General features: G+C 41.8%; 1 protein-coding gene across 2 annotated transcripts in view; it reads right to left on the reverse strand.

Moving 5' to 3' along the window:
* SPTBN1 (spectrin, beta, non-erythrocytic 1) overlaps positions 1-21061 on the reverse strand; it is a 94248-nt gene that overhangs the window by 11053 nt on the left and 62134 nt on the right. For both annotated transcript variants that reach the window (XM_010574873.1, XM_010574874.1), the window contains exons 17-30: positions 19064-19154; positions 14544-14690; positions 12660-12923; positions 11757-11981; positions 11457-11546; positions 10886-11164; positions 9316-9446; positions 7760-7964; positions 7234-7608; positions 4760-5004; positions 4208-4346; positions 3023-3107; positions 1642-1838; positions 360-472 (exon numbers count right to left, since the gene is read on the reverse strand). In XM_010574873.1, coding sequence (XP_010573175.1) covers positions 360-472; positions 1642-1838; positions 3023-3107; positions 4208-4346; positions 4760-5004; positions 7234-7608; positions 7760-7964; positions 9316-9446; positions 10886-11164; positions 11457-11546; positions 11757-11981; positions 12660-12923; positions 14544-14690; positions 19064-19154 — 2586 coding nt within the window. The remainder of the gene's footprint in view (positions 1-359; positions 473-1641; positions 1839-3022; positions 3108-4207; positions 4347-4759; positions 5005-7233; positions 7609-7759; positions 7965-9315; positions 9447-10885; positions 11165-11456; positions 11547-11756; positions 11982-12659; positions 12924-14543; positions 14691-19063; positions 19155-21061) is intronic.

Genomic DNA, 21061 nt, shown 5'->3' on the forward strand with positions numbered 1-21061 from the left:
GATGCTCATCAAAGAAGAAAGCCAAGATTGTTCAGAAATTTTAATTCATAACACAGAGGGTGTAAAAACAGCATTCTTACTTTAGGGCCAGGTACACCCCAGCAGTTGTAACACTGCATCATGATGAAAAACTGGAACATTCAACTTAGCAGGGAGTTCAGGTGTCTGGGAAAGGTGCTGTCCCCAGAAACCACCAAGTCTTCTAAAAAGGGTCACATTACAAAACCACACAACCTCCAGACTCTCCCTTTACAATGCATCTTCAGCCTGAGAATTCTGTCTGAAGAAACCGTGTGAAGTACTGTAGCGGTGCATTTTGCAACAAGTACGCAGTTCAGCTTCCTGCATCCTGGGCTTACCATTGCTGCTGGGAGTCTGCATCCTCTGCAACTTTTGGGCTGGGCTCTGGAGTGGGCGGCTGTCTCTTCCTCTCCTCTTCCTCTTGTTGCCGACGTACTTCCAGCAGTTCCAACTGAGAAATGAAACATTTTTGTGCATCTAAAAGCACTGCACATTTTTCAGGGGCATTTCTAGAAACTAAAAATAACTCTGTACATTTTTCTGAAACATTACTGAGATTAAAATTAACTGGAATAAAATTTGAAGGCATCAGTCTTTAAAAGTATTAATCATGCAAAGTTTGTTGCACTGCATTTCTCACTAAAGGCACACAGTATCAGACCCTTTAACATCAAGTGGAGTGCCTGGGCAGCAGCTCACCACTGTCTGTGTTTCCTTTCTAATTCATTCTATTAAAACAAAAACCAGACAAACAAGAAAGCAGCCCAAGCTATTAAAATATTGAGAAGTGACAACCTCTTGTCTGCTTGCCATACATGGAAACAGTGTTCCACATCCCAATCCCTGAAATTAACCATCTAAATAAAATCAGCTTGATTTTTGAAGATGCTGAGAAACTCCAATTCACTTTGTCTGCAGCTGTGACGCTCAGCACCTGTGAAAAATCAAGCCACTTCAATTTTAGTGTCTAAAGTAAAATTATTCTCCAATGATGGTAACATTTTCTTCAAGCATTAATTACTGACATTGCAGCTGTGCTCAAAATGTTGTTGGTTGGGTTTTTTTGGGGGGGGGGCGGTGTTTATGATGTCTTTCTCAGGGACAACACAGCCTTGTACTGGAGCAGTCCAAACACAATAAACATTTTTTGTCAAACCCCCTCCCCACCACTGTCTCCTCACACCATTGTCTTTAACCAAAAACCATTTCCAGTGTTTGGATCTGGGTCTTTCTCACTCAGAAACCCCCTTCCTTTTTAGCAGTACAACCTGTATGGCAGAGGGCTGGAGCAAACTGCTCAGCTCTTGAATTTGCTTCTGGGTCATCACTCCTGGGCCTGAGACAGCTTTTGCTGACTAAGGTCATTTATCACTTAAGCTTTCCTTGCACGTTGTTGAGTTGAAATGAACCTGAGAGGGTTTTAGTACTGTTGGGAACATGAAACTTCAGGCCCTGGGTAACTGGCCTAGGTTGATCAACAAAACAAATGGATCAACAAACAGAGATGAGGTTGGTGATGCCAGGAGTTATTCCAAACAATGGCACCAAATGGTACCAATCAGATGGCACCAAAATGAAGGGGAATGGCCAAGAGAGGTGATTCTCGCCTATAGCACTCACTGTGGTCAGTCTTTCCAGTGCTGCAAATCTCTCATCCCAAGTAGCTGCAGATTTTTCAAATGCTTCATGTCGTTTAATTAATTTTTCCACTTCATCAACACTTTGACCTATTTCACGACTGGATAGGTAGGGCTCCTGTCCCAGCAGCCAGGCCTCCGCCACACTTGCATCTCTTGAAAACTGGTGTACCTCCAAAACTGAGCAAAGAATGTACAGATATCAGTGCCATTAATGTCCAATAGAACATCATGAAGTCATCAAGGATCTTCTGAATCCACTTAAAAATAACTTGGGAAAAAAGTAAATATATTTGGCTAAGTATTTTCCTTAACTAAGCTCACTGAAATTAATCATTTAAAAGACAGAAATTTATCCTATTGGCTTTGCTTTGAGGAAAAATAAAAGTTAAGGCCCACCTTCGCTTCTTCTACAGACTGTTTCATTTTGCAATTTCAGCATTTCCTTTTTGTTCTGATCTGCTGTAACCTATTAACTTCAGAGTAGAAAGTCTGTTATCTGCTGGTTTTCTTCCTCAGACTGGCCTGTCTGCAGAACAGCTAGACCATAGGCTGTAGTTCCCTTCAGCAAGCAGTATTTCTGTACTTTATGCTTGTCTACAGTGCTACAGTTCCAGGTTTCCTTCCATCTTCACAGCTGAAAAAAACCTTCCACTGTTTTTGTGAATGGGATAGACCAATTTTAATGAATAACATGGTACAAACACCCAAACTGAGGGACAACTGCCCATGCTACTGTATTTCTTAAAGCCTGCTGAGGCTCAGAAGAAATGAAGAACGTATACAGAGCCACCCAGAACCCCACAAAATGACTGCACTGCACTACACGTTTTGAGATCCTGGACAACTGTCTGCTGCAATGGCTTCAGTCTGTATATGAGATGCAGATCACCTTGTTAAGAGTATCACAACTGGGTTCTTGTTGCTGGTGTAAAACTTGCAAAATGCTGCAATGTTTAAAAGTACACCCTTTGTCAATGAACTGCTCATCAACATTCTAGCCTCTCAGATAACGCAGGCATGTTACAGGCGTGAGGTAGCAGGGCTTTACTTCTGCCTATTTTTTTTAGTAGTGCATCCTTTGTAGAAACACTGTTGGAATGTGACACTTGCAAAATACGGTAATCTATTCCACCTAGCTCCAAATTTGATCATATAGAGTAAGAAGTTGGTGTAGGTTTCTTGGTTTCAAATTCTCCATTATTTTACAATCAACAGGCATGAATCTTCCAGTTATTACAGAACAAACACACTTTCAATAATAAAAAAGTAAGGAGTTGCAGGTTTTGTCAACACTTAGACAGACACAGTGAAGAGAGAGTTAGCTATGGCCCTGCCCAAAAGAAATCCAAGGATATCCTTACTCAGTCTCAGCCACTCCCATCTGTCTTCCCATTTGTCAATCATTTCTTTTCTCTTTTCTGTCAGCTGCAGCAGCTTTTCCTTGATCTGAAGAGGAGAATGCAGGACTGTTAATACAAGCACCAGGCTGCAGGCTCACACCACCACACTGCATAAGCCATTACTACCAGCAAAAGGCACTGACAAAATACATCATGCTAGAACGTCAAGTGACTTAAATGTGAATACAACAGCCGCTTTTCTCTTCAAAGTATAAGTAAATATGACATTTGCATTGAAGTATCACATTTGCGTAAGCATTCGGTATCTGTCAAAAACTACACCACCGAGAGTATTTGATAAAAGGAGTAAAACGGAAGAACATATCTAAGTGGTGCAATCACGTATTACATCTTCTGCCCTTTTTCTAGCAAATAATGCAAAATGTGCTGCTCGTGATCGTTACAAAGAGCCTGCAGCTACCTGTGCTAACACCACTGACACGCCAGCATAAGCCCGTGTTATTCTCAGGGTGAATACTGGCTAGCAAAACTTCCCAGTGCCTGAGCAAATGTTTCTCCAAGGATACTCCACAGCACTCGTGTATGCAGACACAGAAAATATCAGCCCCCTGAGTGGGCAGTATCTTCCAACATTTGGCTATCCTCCCTCCACCAAAGGGAGGCAGAAAGAAACATGGGTTAAGTCTCTATCCTCTGGCCTGGACAAATCAGAAAATAAATCAATGCCTTAAGCTTTTATCTTAGTATTCCCTGTATTTACTGCCTATGAGACAAGCTTTTTCCTGCTCCTTCCCCTAGCAGGCCTCTTCATAGCATTCCAGTTCCCCTGCACAAAATTCAGGCTGTCTCACTCTGCTCTTGCCCAAAGAAGTCACCCTTCCAAACACAGCCATCCCAGAGTTTTCTCTCTGCAGAACTGAATGCAACAGCTTCTTTACATTTCCTGGACTGAAAATGATACTTTAGATTTAGGTGCCATCTCTGCTATCCACCATGAATTCACAGAGTTAAATTATACACTAATTTCACAATAGCAAGTAAGTCCAACAGTCCCTGAAGCAATTCATGTCATTATAAATATGCAGTTTATTAATCTGTAGATTACACAATGCAAGTTTCTCCAACTGAAACAGAATCGATAGGCCAGCTGCACTGCAGTTGTTACACATTCGGTAAGCGCAGTACCTCCTCTGATGCATAGTGTTTTCTTGCCAGAAGAGATTTGCCGAGCTCAATGCAGGTAGTAAAGCTGTCATTTCGGGCATCGATTTCTGCTTTGATACCCTGGTGATTGTTCATTAGTAGTTCAACAGACGAAACATCCCTAAAATGATCAATCGATGGTTCAGAAACATGTGTTCCAGATTTAACAGTTGTTACATTTTCAAACAAGTAAACTAACCCACAACGGTACGAAAAGAAAAATAAATTCCTAGATTCTCTGTAGTTCAGGAAGCAAGATTGCTAGCAGCCTTTCCTTAGGAACGGCACCATTCTGGTCCGAATCAGAGATCAAATAAACAAGCATGTGAGACTTCATCTCTTCACACAATTTTACACTGCAATTACTTCAGTAGCCCCCAGCCTCTGCTAGGCAGCAATACACAAAAGCAAGCTTCTACACCACCATCAGATTTTGACAGTCCCTCTCCGAATTTCTGGCTCAGTGATACTGTGTCTCTTCCTCAACTGACCTGCAGCCTTATCTTCTGATTGTGAAGAGATACTTCACATTACCTTGGCTTTTCTTGGGCTTCTATCTGTCGGATAACGTCTTCCATCCAAAGCATGAGATCACGAACCATGCTGAAGAAACGGAATTTGTCTCCTGTATCCACCAGTCTAACCCTGCGGCCCTCACAGGCATCTAACAGTGCCTTCCATGCTTCTAGGACCTCGTTTTCCCTCTTCTGGATGTCATCAGCTTTGTCTCCAGCATAGGCAGCCTGAAGGCGTGCAGCATCCTCCTGCAGCTGTCTCACCTGGTGTGTTTTCATAAGAAAGAAATGCATTAGTGTTTGGGTAGTTCTGAGTCACAAATATGGGGATATTCTAGCTGCTGATTCATCATTTGAATGGCTTTCTAAAGCCACTGCAAATATATTTGGTCTGTCGATACCAAAAAAGTTTGTTTTGTTATTAAGTCAGTATATCCCTATGAGAATATTTCTTAGAGGAGACTCTTGGGTCAAGGGGCCCCCAAAATAGCAAAGATTTGCCACTGCCTAAACCTTCTGTAAGACTGGGTGCCAATACAAAGTGACTGTTAAACGTCAGGGCAAATGGGGACCATTTTCATCATCAACTTCTCTTCCTCTCACACAAGAGACAATGCCACTCAGGAACTCCTGTATGAAAACCACTGCTCTAGCTGACAGAGGTGATTTTTCAAAAATGTAGATAATGACTTCTAAGAGAAGAAAATTTGGAAATTCAGAGATCCTTCTACTATTAGAAATCTCTTTTCCTTTCAAACACTGTCTTGGGACATCAAATTCCATTTCTTCACTATTTCACATATTTTTCAAGCTAGAAAACAACATTTATTAGCTCTCGTCTAATAATTTTATCTTTAAAAAAAAAAAAAATTGAACATCCAATTAAATAGCCTTCTACCTACAGGCACAGAGATCATGCCACTGTCATAATGACCCATCTTGGTGCTCTAGCTGTTTCATCCAAAAACTATCCTAAGTGCTTCCACCACAGCTCTGCCCCATGATTACATATTCCTTCATTTAGGCCTTGATTATAATAACCTTTTTGACAGACTGGGATTGGTGTTTTGTGGATGTCTCCAATTTTATGTATAAAATCTATAGTTTCTGAAAGTAAAACACTTGGAAAATCAAATGGTTGCCACATCTCCTTTATTCTAGTGTAAACTACTATGTAAATTGCAACATAATAAGAATTGGCAGGCAGCTGGGCCATAAAAACTATCTTTTCCAACCCACTGGGATAAATACAGTCAGTCATAATTCCTCCATTCCTTAAGCAAATTGTTCCCTTCCAAAATTCTCATTCTGGCAGTTGAACGTTGTTTTTTGGTTTAGAATCCCCTGTGTGCTGTATGAGCAGCTGCCACCTTCTATTTAACATACCTTGGCTTCAAAAGATTCAGAATTAGATCAAGTTTGGCTGCTTTTAAAAATCTTAGCCTGGACTATGTCCTTTAAATCTCTTCAGACTGCTATTGGGAAGCATCACAAAAAGCAATATTTAAGTCAGAATGCCCAGATTCATAACCAAGTCAGAAAGCCTCTATGTAGGTCTACAGACCTCCTTTGCCTCTCAGAAAGGAAAAATGCAAAGTGCTTAGCAGAAGAGGATTTGGTTGGGGCTTTTTGGCGGTGTTTTTTTTTAAAAAAAAAACCAAACAACCTGGATTACACATCCCTTCATATTTGCCCCTGTCCTCCAAGTATCCTTTGGACTATCGATACTTCTATGGGACAGGATAGTTGTGTCTTGTGTTCACTAAGGCGAACATGACATAAGGAGCAGGCAAATCTAAGGTGGCTTCCAGCACAATTAATATAAAACCCAAGAACAATGCTAAGGACAGAAAAATCTGAAACCTGTATTTCATATTACCTCTTGTAGATTAAAAATTCTTTACAAATTTAGTATCTGTTCAATGTCTTTCAGAAATTGACTAAAGAGACAATATGTTCAGTCACATGAATCTTTTTTTCTTCAAATCTAAACTATTTTCCAACTGTATCAGCCACACAGCACCCTGCTGGTGCTGCCGCTTGAGGCAATCAGAAAAAGGCCCTCTGTGGAGCTAAATGTGTTACCCTTGTGCCTCTCCATCCACTCTCTTCCTACGCACATGGCAGGCTGAGACTGTCAGGAGACATGACAGCTTTTTGCTTTACTTTAAATCAATACAGAAGTTCTCTGCCTTTATGATTTCTTCTCCAACCAAGGACAGGAAATGCAATAATGTTCAACAATTACCTACATATTCAGAAATCTGTGTACTTATGGATTTCTATTTTAGAAAAACTAATTAACCTAATGCAATGACAGTGAAGCAGACAGACAGATAAGAAAATGATGCCGGTGAAGTTATTCCCACAGAAATACACTTGGAAAGTAGCTGGAAGCACTGTACCCCAGTCACGGAAGGGCCAAGAGCCGCAGCAGAACTCTGCAGCTCAGGTTCCTATACCCACAGACAGCACCATTCGCTTGCTACACACCTGGGTGCCGAGTGCCTGGATATCATGCTCAAATGTTGTGTGCATTCTCTGTAGTGTTTCCACTGTGTTTTGGTCTCTACCGAGCTCTTCAGGCAGTTTCTTATGTTTGTCTTGAATACGTCCCAAGATCTCCTTGGCATCATGGTAAAATTTGTGCAGTTCATAAGAGGCTGCTAGAATTTGTGTTCTTGTGTCAATGAGCTCTAGGAGATCAGCCCAGGCCTCATTGAGTCCGTCCTTCCACTCTGCAATTGTCGCAGCATCTGAATGTCCAGAGTTGATGAGTTCATCTGCCATGTGGTTAACAGTATCAACACGCTCCTGTCCAATGTTACCAGTGTCTCGGGCAAATTCTCGGAATCGCTCCTGTAGCATCTGAAACGCAGAGAAACAGACTTATGTAGCGCTGTAATTACAAACTGATCTGAGCAAACCAAGCAAGCCAGCTACCAATTTACATCAACCATCTGCTGTGTGCAGCATCCGGAAAAGGAAGGTCAGTCTGCAGCCATGTCCAAAGACTTACCGTTACATGTTCGTAATCCTGTCCCAGCTCATGGGATCCTGCCACCACCTCCCTTTCAGCAATCCATTGCTCCAGGTCATCCACCTCACGGTTAAGCTGGAACAGCCTATGTCTCTCATCCAGCTTGCCCCGTCTCTCTTCAGCTAGATCCTTCAGGCCTGCATACAGCTTATCGACTTTGGACTGGCGCATGCTGATACGCTCGCTGAAAAAAAAACAAGAGCATCGAGCCTTCATCATCTTCTACAAATGATAAGAACAAATGGAAAAAGAAACCTACAAGGAATAAAAATCACTCTTGGGGTATTTAATCCACAGAATGCATGTCTGTATGCATGAATTTGACTCAGACACACTGGACCCATCCTCTGCTGGCACAGTTGACTGCACTAGCTGGAAAACTTCTCTGCCCTGTACACATAACTCCCCTGGCTTTACAGAGTGAAGCTGGGAACTAAGCTCTCCATTTGTTTGACCACAGACCACACCAGAGTCTTCTCCCAAAATCACAGGCAGGATCTGAGCTGCTGAGATAAGCAGCATTTTATTTTCATTTAAATTGTGCTTCTAAGTTCAGAAGCACTCATGGGTTTCTTACTCCCTAAAGCTCAGCATTTCCAGAAGTGATTAATACTTCTACCTGCCGTATCCTTTGCTTATACTTTGTCTGAGCCATATAGCCCTGTCAAATTGCCTTCGCTCTGCCTCGTAAAATTGATTATGTTATTCCAGTACTCAGTCACCTCACAGCCAGGAAATCCACTCTCATCAGAAATTATCATGACCACAAGAGAGTGCTTTTGAGTTAAATAACAATCCTCCACCAGAGGCAGAGAGTGTCTTTCCTAAGACAGTCCTATCTTCCTGTCGGTGAAGGCAGAGCAATTAAATACATCAGCCTCACAGTCAAATCAGCCTTGCAGTCAGAGCCAATGGAGAATTCTGCTTGCTTAGCTGCAGATCTTACAGCAAAACAGTTCTTAAGCTTCCTGAATTCTCCTACAGGGAAAGCCATTTACGAAAGTCAAGATAAATTCACCAAACCCAAGATGTTAATGTGCCCACGTTTAAAGCATCAGATTCCAGCCTCTGATTCTACAGGAATCTCAAAGAGAGGAGCCAGATTTTGGGGAGCACTGCATTAAGACAGAAGAATGAATGACTGTGACCCTCTGGGCTTGGACATAAAAGTTGGTTGAAAGAGTGAATATGGACCCTTGTCTCTCAGGATTGCTATACCTTTGTAAGGTTCAGCAGTGCTGGCAGACCTGACACCTCTAGCCTCTCTGAAGGATACAACAGGCATTTATTGAAGGTGTCCAGTACTATCCAGAAATCAGCAGCTGCACATACTGACCCTGTTCTGGACCCTTTCTCTGGCCAAATCAGGGTGGTCCAACATGCACCTTGAATTGAGTGAGGCTCAACTCCTTTCCCTCTGTACATTCTTCTAAGCTACCTACTCTTTGCTGTAGTCTTTGTGGGTCAGAACAACCCAATGAAGTGACTGAACTACTAAAAGAACGCATAATCCAATTAAAAATGGCAGTTAATACCTTTCTGGGTGATTATCTGCCACCAAAGTCCTGCTGGTCTTTGAAAGCTGGTGCACAGTTTCAGCATAGTCTTCTACAGCTTGTTCCAAAATCTGGTGTTTCTTCAGCATGGACACCGCACTCTGTTCATCCTGTAATGGTGACAGAAAATGACAGTCAAGTGCCCCACTCCAGAGAAAGACACCACACAGCAAGTTCAACTTGGTGTGCCAGCAAAAAGAGGTAGCCAGAAAGATTTCTAAAGAACTGCTCCCAAGTAAAGCTTGAAGACAAGTTGTTCTAACAACGGTATATTAATAGTTGAGTTCACAGCAAATAGTACCCACAGAAAGCAAAATAACAAGTGAGAGAGTGAATGCAACAACCCCTCTGGGATGCAGAACAAAATTACATCAGCTGTACATTGAGCAGGTTGAATTTCCTCTTCTATGAAGCTCTTTCTGTGTTTACACAACACTGGTGATTGTGCAGGGCTCAGAAAAATGGAACAGTTTTAGGCACGTCACTTGTCAGGCTTTTGAACGACAGCCTGGGTCAAAGAAAAGAAACCCTACGGAGGCCATGCCAAAGGATTCTCCACCAAAGTGCCTGGAGAAATTCCGATCAGAACTTTCTATGCATCGTTACGAAAAACAACCCCCAACTCTCAGTGTTAACTGTTATTGTCAATAAGCCTTTTCATTGAAGTATTTTGCATGATGGACTATTTGCATTAATACTCCTTTTTATTTGCATTGCTTAGATATAAAAAAGAAAACAAACCCCTTTTAACTGAAGGCTGAGCACCCACAGAACATGTTATACTGATACAAAGTTGAGTTTTATTTTATCAGGGCAGCAAACACAGTGCATTTATGTAAATAACAAATAAGATACAGCACATTTAGTGTGCATCATCCCAGGCAGGACCCGCTCAGAAAGGGGAGCTGGGGGGTCCTTGATGAGGAAGTTTCTCTGATCATATCTCCACCAAACTGCAAGGGAAGGTATTCTCCCAGCCAGTGGCAGGGATTTTGTACATTATCCTTTAGGTCCTGCGTGCTACAAACGCACCCCTCTCTCCTCCCTGATTCTCATGCCTGATTTGCAGCCTCTCCTCCCTCCCACACCTGGGAGTGTTACACCTCCTTGAAAAACAGAATTTCACCTACTCTTTGGTATGGTCTGACACTGTTCCAATTTCTCTTCACTGGGAGTAAAAGCTGACAACTAATGGCATCAACTGAGTGACCATCAGGCCTGTTTCACAAACAGGTGGGTCGTGCTGTTCCCAGTGATTCAAAACTAACAGAAAACCTAACTGGACTGTATTGGTAACTCTGACCTTACAGCAAAGGCAGGCACACAGTTGCCATCCACAGTCTGAGGATGCTTCACTGACTCAGTACAGCAAGGCCTATCCTCCACACTATTAGAGATGTCATAACAGATAGAAGAGATGATCACTTGAGATTTCACAAGGGAATTTGATTTATGTTACCATTACACTAGCGACATATTAAATTATGTCACCTGCCCCCCTCTAGCTAAGCAATTAAAACCAAACTAGTGTTGCTGTGGTGCTGCTCACCTTGGCTTTCTCTTCTGACATCATGTAGAGCTCCTGCTCACTCATCCAGGCTTCAGCCTCAGCAGCATCAAAGTAATACTGCTGTGCTCTGTGAGACTCCTCCAGGCGCTTGTGGCGTTTCTCTGTCTCCTCGATTAGGAGGTTCCACAGCTGTTGCAAGTCTGCAAGTCTCTGCTGAATTGCTTCAGCATTAGGGCTACTCTCTGTGATAATGTTCTGACTCCTCTCAAAAATGTCATCGATACGAGGTTGATGTCCCTGGATTTCTTTCTGAAGGGTCTACACGGGAGAAAAGCAGACTGATGAGACAGTGCACCAAACAAAAAAAAAATGCCAGTCAGGGGTCTTAACTCTGGAGGGGCAGCAGAACACATGCCATCAGCTGATGTGGACAAACCTGGGCTGTGTCTCCCCCAAACATGCCACCACCTAGTGGTCACACCGCTTCCCCCCCACTCCCATAGCACATCACCACCAAAGCACCCATCATTTCACCCCAAGCCTTTTCTTCCGGAAATAGTCAGCGCTAAGGAGAACTAACAGGAATGGAGCTCTAACAGCACCTACTTACCTGATTTTTCTTTATTAGTAGCTGCACAGTCTGGAGGTTGTGTCCATGATCAGTAGATGTAGCTATAGGCATTCTCTCTCCGACCCACAACTGAAAGTAAGAGAAGAGCACACACAATTTCAAGCAACCACAGATAAAGTTAGGGCAGCAGAGAGAGGCCGGTGTGCACAAGATGCAAAGAGCAGCATTACTCAAGCACGCTATTGAGAGACATGATCAAAAGGTTTCTTCCTGTGATAACTCTGCAATAGGTCTGACATTTTCCTATTGTCTGGGGAATAGAATTTCTTTTATACTCACAATTTCATCTTCCACATCGCGGTTGAACTGGTGGATCTCTTTGGAGGCCAGCAGGTTTGCCTTTCTTTCATTCAAAGGTTCCAACAACTCCAAAAATTTCTTTTCTACAGTAAGGCGTTTGCCATCTACTTCATCTGTACTCTTCCCTTCTTGACTTAAAGCCCGTGCCTGGCTTTGCAGCTCCTCTATCTCCTTCTTACGAACATCCATTTGATTCTCTAGCATCTAAACAGAAACATGGCAAAAAGGTCCTGAAAACCACGGTAAAAGCACTTGATAGGACCAGGGTACGTCAGTAGCTTCATAAGAAGGAAGAACAGATGCTGGTCAGTAAGGATTTACCACATTAATAATTACTGTAGCATTCATATTGCAAGGAACAAGGTTTAAACACAGATTCACAACTGTGGCCACCTGCTGATATCCCTCAGTTGGCTAATGAATTTGGCCAACGATCTCTTCTATTGGTCATTCACAAGTTACCCTGAACAACTTTGGAACACAGCTAATTGCGCACAAGAGCTTCACTGCTCCCTGCTGTCCTTGCTACTCCTTGCTGCCTTTACAGCAGGGAATCAGGGACCGACCAGCTTTGGACAAGTTTGAATCATAGGCAGGCAGCCACGTACAGAGAGAGAATGATCGGTGACCGGAGGACTACAGCGGGAGACAGAATAGAGATATTAATGTGGGGAAGGAAGGCAGTATAAGGTAGAGTTTGTATTAAGAAATTTATGCCTGATTTGTTTCTGGGTGTATTTCTGGTTCTTCTTAAAGATATATGAAAGAACAGGAAGACAGAAAAGCCATTACATTCTTTTCTAAACTGAAAGGATCCCCGATCTGTTCCTTTGAGTGCAAGTATCTGCTGTCTGCCCATTCTGCAACCTACGCTCCATTTACCTGCTGCTTCTTCAACAGGATGTTGACACTGGTGAGATCTTTTCCGTAGTCGTCCGACTGAATTTGACTTTCCAAACCATTCAGCCACTTATCCAAATCAGCACAGCTCTGGGTAAAAAGCTCTGCCTTGTTTGCATCAAAGAGACGCTGAGCCTTGGTCTGGGTAGTAGATTCAAGCTCTTCCCACATTTGATGGAGACTTGTCAGCTTTTCTTTCACTACAGCTTCCGTCTCTGGTTTCTCTGCAATGAGCTGCATTCCCTCCTGCAAAGCAAAGAACAACAAAATGGTACCTCCTCAGGAGCTCTCACAGATCGTTAGCTAAATTATTCCGATTAGTAAGCACTCAGGACTCCTCAGCTGCTGGCAGCATCAACCACTCATTTTCTATCTCCAATTATCCAATAACTCCTTCCAGAACATCAGCTCCCAGGTCTGTCTGTTGCCAGGAAGAGGGTTTCTTGATAATGGGAAGGTCAAACAACGTCTCCTTTCTCTTCCTCACTACACATGTTCCTTTGTGGGAGCTCCTGGGGACACTGCTCAGACAGGAGTGGAGCAGGCTGCTCCATGCCACCTGTGCAACAGCAGAGGAGGGAGCTGCAGCTGAGCAAGCTGTGTGTCCAGTTTCTGTGGGCCATTTCACCAGGGAGAGTGATGAAGACCCAGCCCAATGCTGGGAGAGGGCGCTTATGGCACCAAAACTGAGCTGTGTGACTGAAGAGGGTTACATCAATGGGTTACAGCAATTACCATGGGTCTAAGCCAATATCAGAGAGGAACAATCTTCCTTGGGAAGCAGGAACCCTGTACCTAGCACCAGCAGAGCACTTGGATTGAAGGTATCTTTTTGCCTTTACAAAGATTGTATTAGTTTTGGAAATATTTTCCTTGCTTCTAATTATACTTCTACCTCTGCACGTGGGTGGTGCTGACAAGGGACAAAACCTTTTCAGATACGAACACTACTCACAACCCATCACATTTAATAGCTGTAACCACTGGTAACATTAATACAATGATTGTCAGCTGTGACTCGATACACAGCTTTGGTACTTCGCTGCAATCTGATTTTTCAGACGCAAAGGGTGAGGATGTATTAGCATCACTAAAAAAGAACTTCCAGTACTAAGAGCAGCCTTCTAATTACACCATTAAACGGTACTGCTATTTGCAGATCACAGAAAAGCCTCTAATGGGATACAGAGTGCCAAAGTGGGAGAGGAAATGAGCAATTAAGCTAACTTACACTGAACAGAAACCCACTGTCAGAGCTAAAGACGAGACCTCCTTAGTGTTCCAGAGCTGCGCATGAGAAATGGAGGGAAAAAAGTACAGCTCATCACAGCACATTAAAGCCTTCAAAGTAACTTGATACAGAGCTGTGAATCTTAATTAATCACAAAACTGGCTGTACTTTACCTTATGCACTAATTTTGCATGGGGAAAGGCAGCCTGATTATAGTCCCGAATGAATCAAGACCAGCACAGCATGGGAGTCTACATTCAGTTATTTCCCAGCAAGTACTTCTACTTTATTAGCTCAAATCACAACATTTGCCCCTTTTACCCTTTGGGTATGAAAACTAGGTTATGCCTTCCTCCTAACAGGTAAGAAAGACTAGACAAAATTAAATTGGCAACTCAGCCAATGACTATTCCGTGAGAATGCCTTGGATAAAAAAATGTTTAATATCTATGAGGAATAAAATGGGTTAGATGGAGACACAATGCGATAGATACTTATTCTACAATAATGAAATCTCCTTTTGCTTTAGCTGGAGAGATGATTCAAGAACCAATTCTGCAGAGGAACAGATCCCATCTCTGTGCATAATCATCTTCAACAAAGATGAGGGCATTTTTTGGACATTCTTTAGTTACCTTTTCAATCTTCTCCAGCCATTCTTTGTTGGATGCAAGTTCTGCCATAAATGCCTGATGCTTCAGCCATTTGCTGTGCAGGTTCCTTGCCTCATCATAGGACATATCCTGGGCTGTAAGCATCTTTTCATTGATCCAGAGTGAGAGCTGAAACAGAAAATACACAGGTGTTTGTGAAAACTATTGTAGCGTGAAATAACACAAAGTGTCAAAATGCCTCCAGATGAAGGATAAAGAGATGCCTCTACAGGAGAGTTGCGTGAGATTTGGAGACTGCTTTTACTCAGGGTTCAGTCAAGGATCCACCTCTTTAACAGTCAAATGTAAACATCCATCTCCGATATATAAATAACCCATGACCCAAGCAGAAAGGAATCAACTTTGTGATGAGCAAAATCAAACACACAGGTCTCGCCCAGTTCAACAGCAAGAGAAACAGGCACATGTGTCCTACTTACTGGTCACAGGGTATTTTTGTGCCGCTTTTCCCTTGCAACATTACTCAATGTGCTACTCAGGACCAGGACTTGAATGTCATCACCACACCCCTGTGGAGGCTTACTGACTTCCTGAGGACATTGCAGAAGTACACACTAATGAAGTGGCATGCAAAAGCCAGTCTCCAGAATTAAACAGAGCCCCAAGGTAAATTTTTCAGGGTAACACTGAATGAGAAATTCTGTATTTCTACTCATATCAGAAGTCTTAAGAACAGAGATGGTTTTGTACCATTAATTCACACCACATTTGTACCTTTTCCCCATAGTCTTTTCTCTATATAGGTTTACATAAACGAATTCCTTTATTTGTCCAATCTCCACTAGGGTTTTGGTACTCAAGACTTTCCATTTCCCATTATATAAAATCCAAGATTGATTTCATTCTGATTTTCTGCAAATACAAAGGCACTGAGAACAATTTCCAGATCAACACCAGAGAAAAACAATACTTTAAAAGGTAGCTGATTTGCCAAGGGCAAATTATTTGATCATAGCAGCCAACATCAAATTTCCTCCCAGGGTGAGTCTGACTGCTTTATCTATCCCTTAGGTGTGCATAAAAAACCCCACATTCACAGGAATGTTTATAGAATTTGAAAAAGATTCATTTTCTCATATTTACAGTCGCCTACCGAAGCGGAAAATGTCAAAACAAATCTAAGCTTTGTTTCTAGAATGCCACTTCAGCGACGCATGCCTTCCTGCCAAGGAAGCAACCTGACAAGAAGAGTAACAGGGCACGGGTAAGACTCGCCAATTCTCCGCTATGTACTCAGGATACAGGGCAACAAATTCGTTTAGCATTCACAAGCCTTTTAAATTATCCCTTAATGCACTGTTAAGCTCCACAAAAAGGGAAAATGTATCAGAGCAATCAGAGACACTCCTCATCTGATCTTGCTATCAAGTCTAAAGAGAAAAATGCCCATGTTAATGAAGACTCCTGTAGGCAGGGAAGTTTACAGTTGTAACAGCCTACTGTGCTACTTAACAATCAGAGGCTACATTAAGGATTACTATATAACCCAAAATTCATGGTTTTACTCCTGCTTTTCTGGGTAGGAGACAGCTCCTATGCTCTGGAAATTGCACTGCTTGTCTTTCATTGTTCGCTTTTACTCAGCCACAGCATTAAGTCTTCTGAGGATTTAAAAGTGCTTCCCAAGGAAAGGTGGTATCGTTCATATTAACAGATGGGACGAACCGAGACACAGACGGTAGGTGGTACACAGCCAGTGGCTGTCAGGATAAAACCCTCATTTCTGACTCTTGCAACGTTGTTATGTTCCTTCTGGTAACATGAAAGCACAAATAAAGCATTTAAGGTGTGACTATTAAAATCTGATTTTTGCAACCACTATAGTCACTAGAAGTCAGTATCTTCAGTGCAAAAGTAGATTTAAAAAAATAATACAATAATTCCCTAAAACAGTGCCTCAGATTGACACTTGGAGTATTTCTTTCTCCAGAAAGCTGTAAGTCAGTTGTTAATGCCAGCAGAGCTAGCTATTAGGCTTCCTCCTATCCTTTGCACCTATACCATAAAATTTTGTTTCTGCTCTCAGTTCCCAGAAGACTGTAAGACTCCGCAATGAAAGCCAGGCATGAACTAAGAGAAATGCAGAGACAAAACCCTTGTAAAGCTGGCAAAGCAACAAGGGAAGGTGAAAGAGCACTGACTGCTGCTGCACTTCCCAGGCGTTGCAAATACCCAAGTTGACACAGCCTATCTTGCAGCATAAGGTTCGTAGACGTCTGCGCTGCATGACAAAACCTGCCGGCACACTCTGTGAACAGGCAGAAAACTTCTGACATTCGGAGTCTCGCCAAATGCTTTCACTCTGGCGTCCCTAGAGAAATTAGCCCAGACAGTGCTGGGACTTCTAAGCACTTACAGGGAAGATCAGCTTTAATCTCTTCGAAGGTGAGCTGTGAAAGAGCAGGAAGTCAAAGAAAACTAAATGGCAAAATTTATCACATCTCCTCAGGATTTTCTGCTGTCACTCTTTATTTCATTCACTCAGCTAATTTATTTAATGCATTCATATTTATGAATGCGAGAAACAGACCAAAAAAAGCAACACCCCAGGATTAACCTGTGACAGTGTATCTGACTACTAACAAGAAAATCTGCTGTGTTTTCCCTCATCTGTGATCCAGAGGAAAGCTTTATCACTGCTGAGCTGGGGTTACGAGCACTATCCTGCCACCTCCTCAAGCACACTGACCCTGCTCGCTGCCTCGCCTGTGAGTCAGAGGCAGGAAGGATCGAGGGGCAGGAGGCCACATTTACAATAATGCTTCAGCACAGAGTGACCGATGAGGAAAGTGGCTGCCCTGGGGAAGGAGCACAGTGCAGAAAACACTCTTCCTTTCCTCAAGTTACAGATGGATGGGAAACCATCCCTAAGGCAGCGGGCAGGAAGACCAGTGGATCATTGCCAGGTAGAATGGAGACTGGTTTGAATCTGTTTTCTAGCAATTCTCAGCTTCTCAGTCAGGGCTAACAAAAAAGCAAAGGGCAAGGTATTCCCTTGGCTCCCTTCCACCCCGCAGGACAGTGGTGCTCCATCACACAATCCCTCCAGCCCAGCATAGGTATCAGTAGACACTTTGTAATCAAGCTAATGCAAATTCTAAGTCTCATTATGGCTGTCTTCTCAGAAAACAACCATTCAATTATCATCAAGGCTAATGTCCTCTCAAAAACGACTGGAGAAATTTGTAACATTCGGGTATTGTAAGTTCTGTCTTTGAACCATACAGTCAAGACATCCATGCTTTAGTGGCTAGAGAGAAACAATTGAGAGGAAAGGCATTCAGGCGGCCAGACACTAGAGCTTTTATGTTTTCCTTTTTCTTTCAATGATCTAGGGGAAAAAACAGATCCTAGGGAACACAACCACATTGACACAGAGGCTAGAAGAGCTCCAAGAGCCAGGGGGATTTTTGTACTAGAGATGTTACAGAGGAAGGAAGAAGCTGCTGCTAATAACAGCAGAATTTTTGCTAATCTGTCATGTTTTTACTACCAAGGAAGGAGCAATTTAAGCCAAGTTCATGGTTAGGCTTATGCAATGCAGGAAAACAGACTGCATCTAGGCAACTGAGCAGTAAACATCATTTGCCCAGTTTATGATAGTCATTTTGTTTGTTTCTTGTATGAAATCTCTGCTGCGAGCAATTCCATTCAGACACACTGCAGTGACTTCCAGTCTCTTGTAGCTGGATAAGATGTGCAGCTAACGTACTGACTCTTGAACTGAAAAGCACAGCTTTGTCATAGTCAGGTCTCTTTGCAGACTTCAGATAAGGATAGCTAGTTTTTATGCACCTCACAGGCAAGGCTCTTTAATACCTGTCAGTACTTCATGAAATAACCTGAAAATTACTTGATTAATTCCACATGCTAGGAATAAGATTATTCCTAACTTTAAAATGTTACCTTCAGTGTAAATGGTCCATGTAAGACACTAGAAAATCTGGAAAGGATTTCTTTTTTTTAAATGTTATAGTACTTAACAATTTTAAACACATGCAAACTATCAGATAAATAACACATTAAAAATGATCCAGTTTAATCCTGCTCCCCTCCTACTCCTAACCTCCTATTCTTCTGACTAATGTTTTGTAGAAATCACTTGAAATCTCCTGCACCAGGCCACATACATATATACAGCTGTAGACAAAATTCTTAATGAGTTCATTGCTAATCCCACCACATTCCACATGATTAATTTATACCACAGCAGAAAATCTTCACTGCTTTTGGCAATTTTCCCTGTCTTTAGCTTAGATGTCGAAAGGAAATTCAGTTCATGAGAAAAAAAAAAAAAACCAAACAGCTTAATTTTTGCAGGGTTTTGGTCAGGGATTTTTTTCAACTGTTTACACCATACTAAATACTACTGGAAGACTTGATTGCAAAATGCTGAGTATTCCAGTCCTCAAAATACGGGGGTAAGAATGCTCTTCTGCAGATGCAGCTTTTAGCGATAAAAGTGAAAGGACATAATTTACCTCTTGACAATCCTGAAGAAACTTTTGAAGATCCCTGTTATCTTTCAGTCTCATCAGAAGTTCACTGGCTGCTTCACGGTTCTTCCTATGTCTAGTCAAAAAAAACCAAAACCAAAAACAAAACAAAAAAAAACAGCAGAGAAAAAAGACTTGAAATAGGTATTTCATGCAAAACTGTCATTTGTTTGTTTCTGCAGCCTCCCTGGGATACATGTATTGAATAAGTATGTGGTGTGTGTGTCTTTTTCTGCCTTTCAAATGAAGGACATTTTTGAAGCTCAGATATGCAGGTGTTATTTAATGTGCTTACTTAAGCTCAGCATCTACTTGTTTTTGTGACCAGTTAAATACACAGGGAAAATTTTTAAGTCCGCAGGGTTTCACAAGTGTTACGTACAGAATTTGGCCCACTAATTTCAAGACCGCAGGAAAGTTCAGACTGTTTGCCAAAAACCATAAGTAAACTATCTGCAAAATTGCAACAACGAGACTGCATGTTATGTGGCTCTTGCAAAGGGTATACTTGCTGTAATGGTCTTTATAATATACCTTTGCTATAGCTCAGCACTTCTTTCTCCTGAACAAAGCTGGAGTGGTTTATACGAACCTCCAAATGCTGTCGCATGTGACATGCCTGTGTGTTTCGTCAAATAGAAGCTTTATGCACATTGGAACGTATTTTTCAGAGCATTTGAGTTGAGAAAGGAAAAGGAAAAGGAAAAGGAAAAGGAAAAGGAAAAGGAAAAGGAAAAGGAAAAGGAAAAGGAAAAGGAAAAGGAAAAGGAAAAGGAAAAGGTTAGTCTAGAAGCCCTATTTTTAATTCATAACTGGTTGCCCCTTGAAGGATGAGTCATGCTGGCAGTCCCAAAGGTCTTGGTGGGTTCTTCAAATTGACATGGTGCCTGAAGAGCTCAATCCCAAGGTATCTCTGAACGTGTTTTTAACTAATGCTTAATTTGGAGTAGTTATCCCTGTATTTCAGTACTTTCATTATTTATGAGGCAATTTAGATGGAGGAGGCAAGGTAAAGAAGGTAATTTTTATTTACTGCTCATTGTGTTAGTTTTGTTCATATTTCACTGTACATGGTCTTAAAGTGCAAAATTGCTGTCCTTTGTAATAACCAAAGATAAATAGGGATAGAGAGTTGGAAATTATTTTGAAGGATGGCAATTTATAAGATGATCTCAGCACATACTGGCAATAGCTAAATAAATCCATGTTAGTGGAAATCTCCAGAGACTCATGATATTCTAGAAGACTATAAATTACATGTTGATGACAACAACTGTATTAAGATACCACTTTTCCTTATCTACAATGTTACCAGAGCAAGCTCTCTGGCATGAATTTAGTGACTTCAGAAACACAAGGAATACTTAGGGGTACGTTTTACATAAAAGCAAAAGGTCTGTAGGCAGAAGAATAGGAGAAAACCCTTTACAGGACTACAAATTGCTTCTCTTTTGTCTCAACAGCTTCCTCTGAATAACCAGGCAAGCAGCATCTATGTAGCTGTAGGTCAAGAAAATTGATTTACAGATCAGATGGCAAGGAAAACATATGTAAACATCAAAGCAAGAGGCTGGAGTCCAAGGCCAGGTAATCTTGAAGTTTTGACAGGGGTTATTTGAGAGAGCACAAAGGAAAGGATGCACAAATTGTGCCTTAGGAAAAATCTCTATAACATAATTAACATCACTGGGTTAGATTCCACTCTTTCTTGGCTGGTTTTTATATGCCTGGGCAAACACAGTGCATTACTCAGGTTGCTAAAATGAAGCAAGGAATTGCTTGGATGATTTTATCATGATGATTTAATAGATTTAAGGCTAGATTACATTGCAGACTTATGTATTCTGGAGAGGACACAAGTGAAATTAAAAGGAGAATTTTCATGACACTTATTTGAATAGAGTTAAGAGTAAGTAGAGAAGTTCTTATGTTGAGAAAAGCTGAGTTTAAAAAACTAACAAAAATATCTCCTACAGTGTTGGA

This window comes from Haliaeetus leucocephalus, unplaced genomic scaffold (assembly GCF_000737465.1).
Source record: "Haliaeetus leucocephalus isolate CR32 unplaced genomic scaffold, Haliaeetus_leucocephalus-4.0 Scaffold450, whole genome shotgun sequence".
In the NCBI taxonomy this organism is placed as follows: domain Eukaryota; kingdom Metazoa; phylum Chordata; class Aves; order Accipitriformes; family Accipitridae; genus Haliaeetus; species Haliaeetus leucocephalus.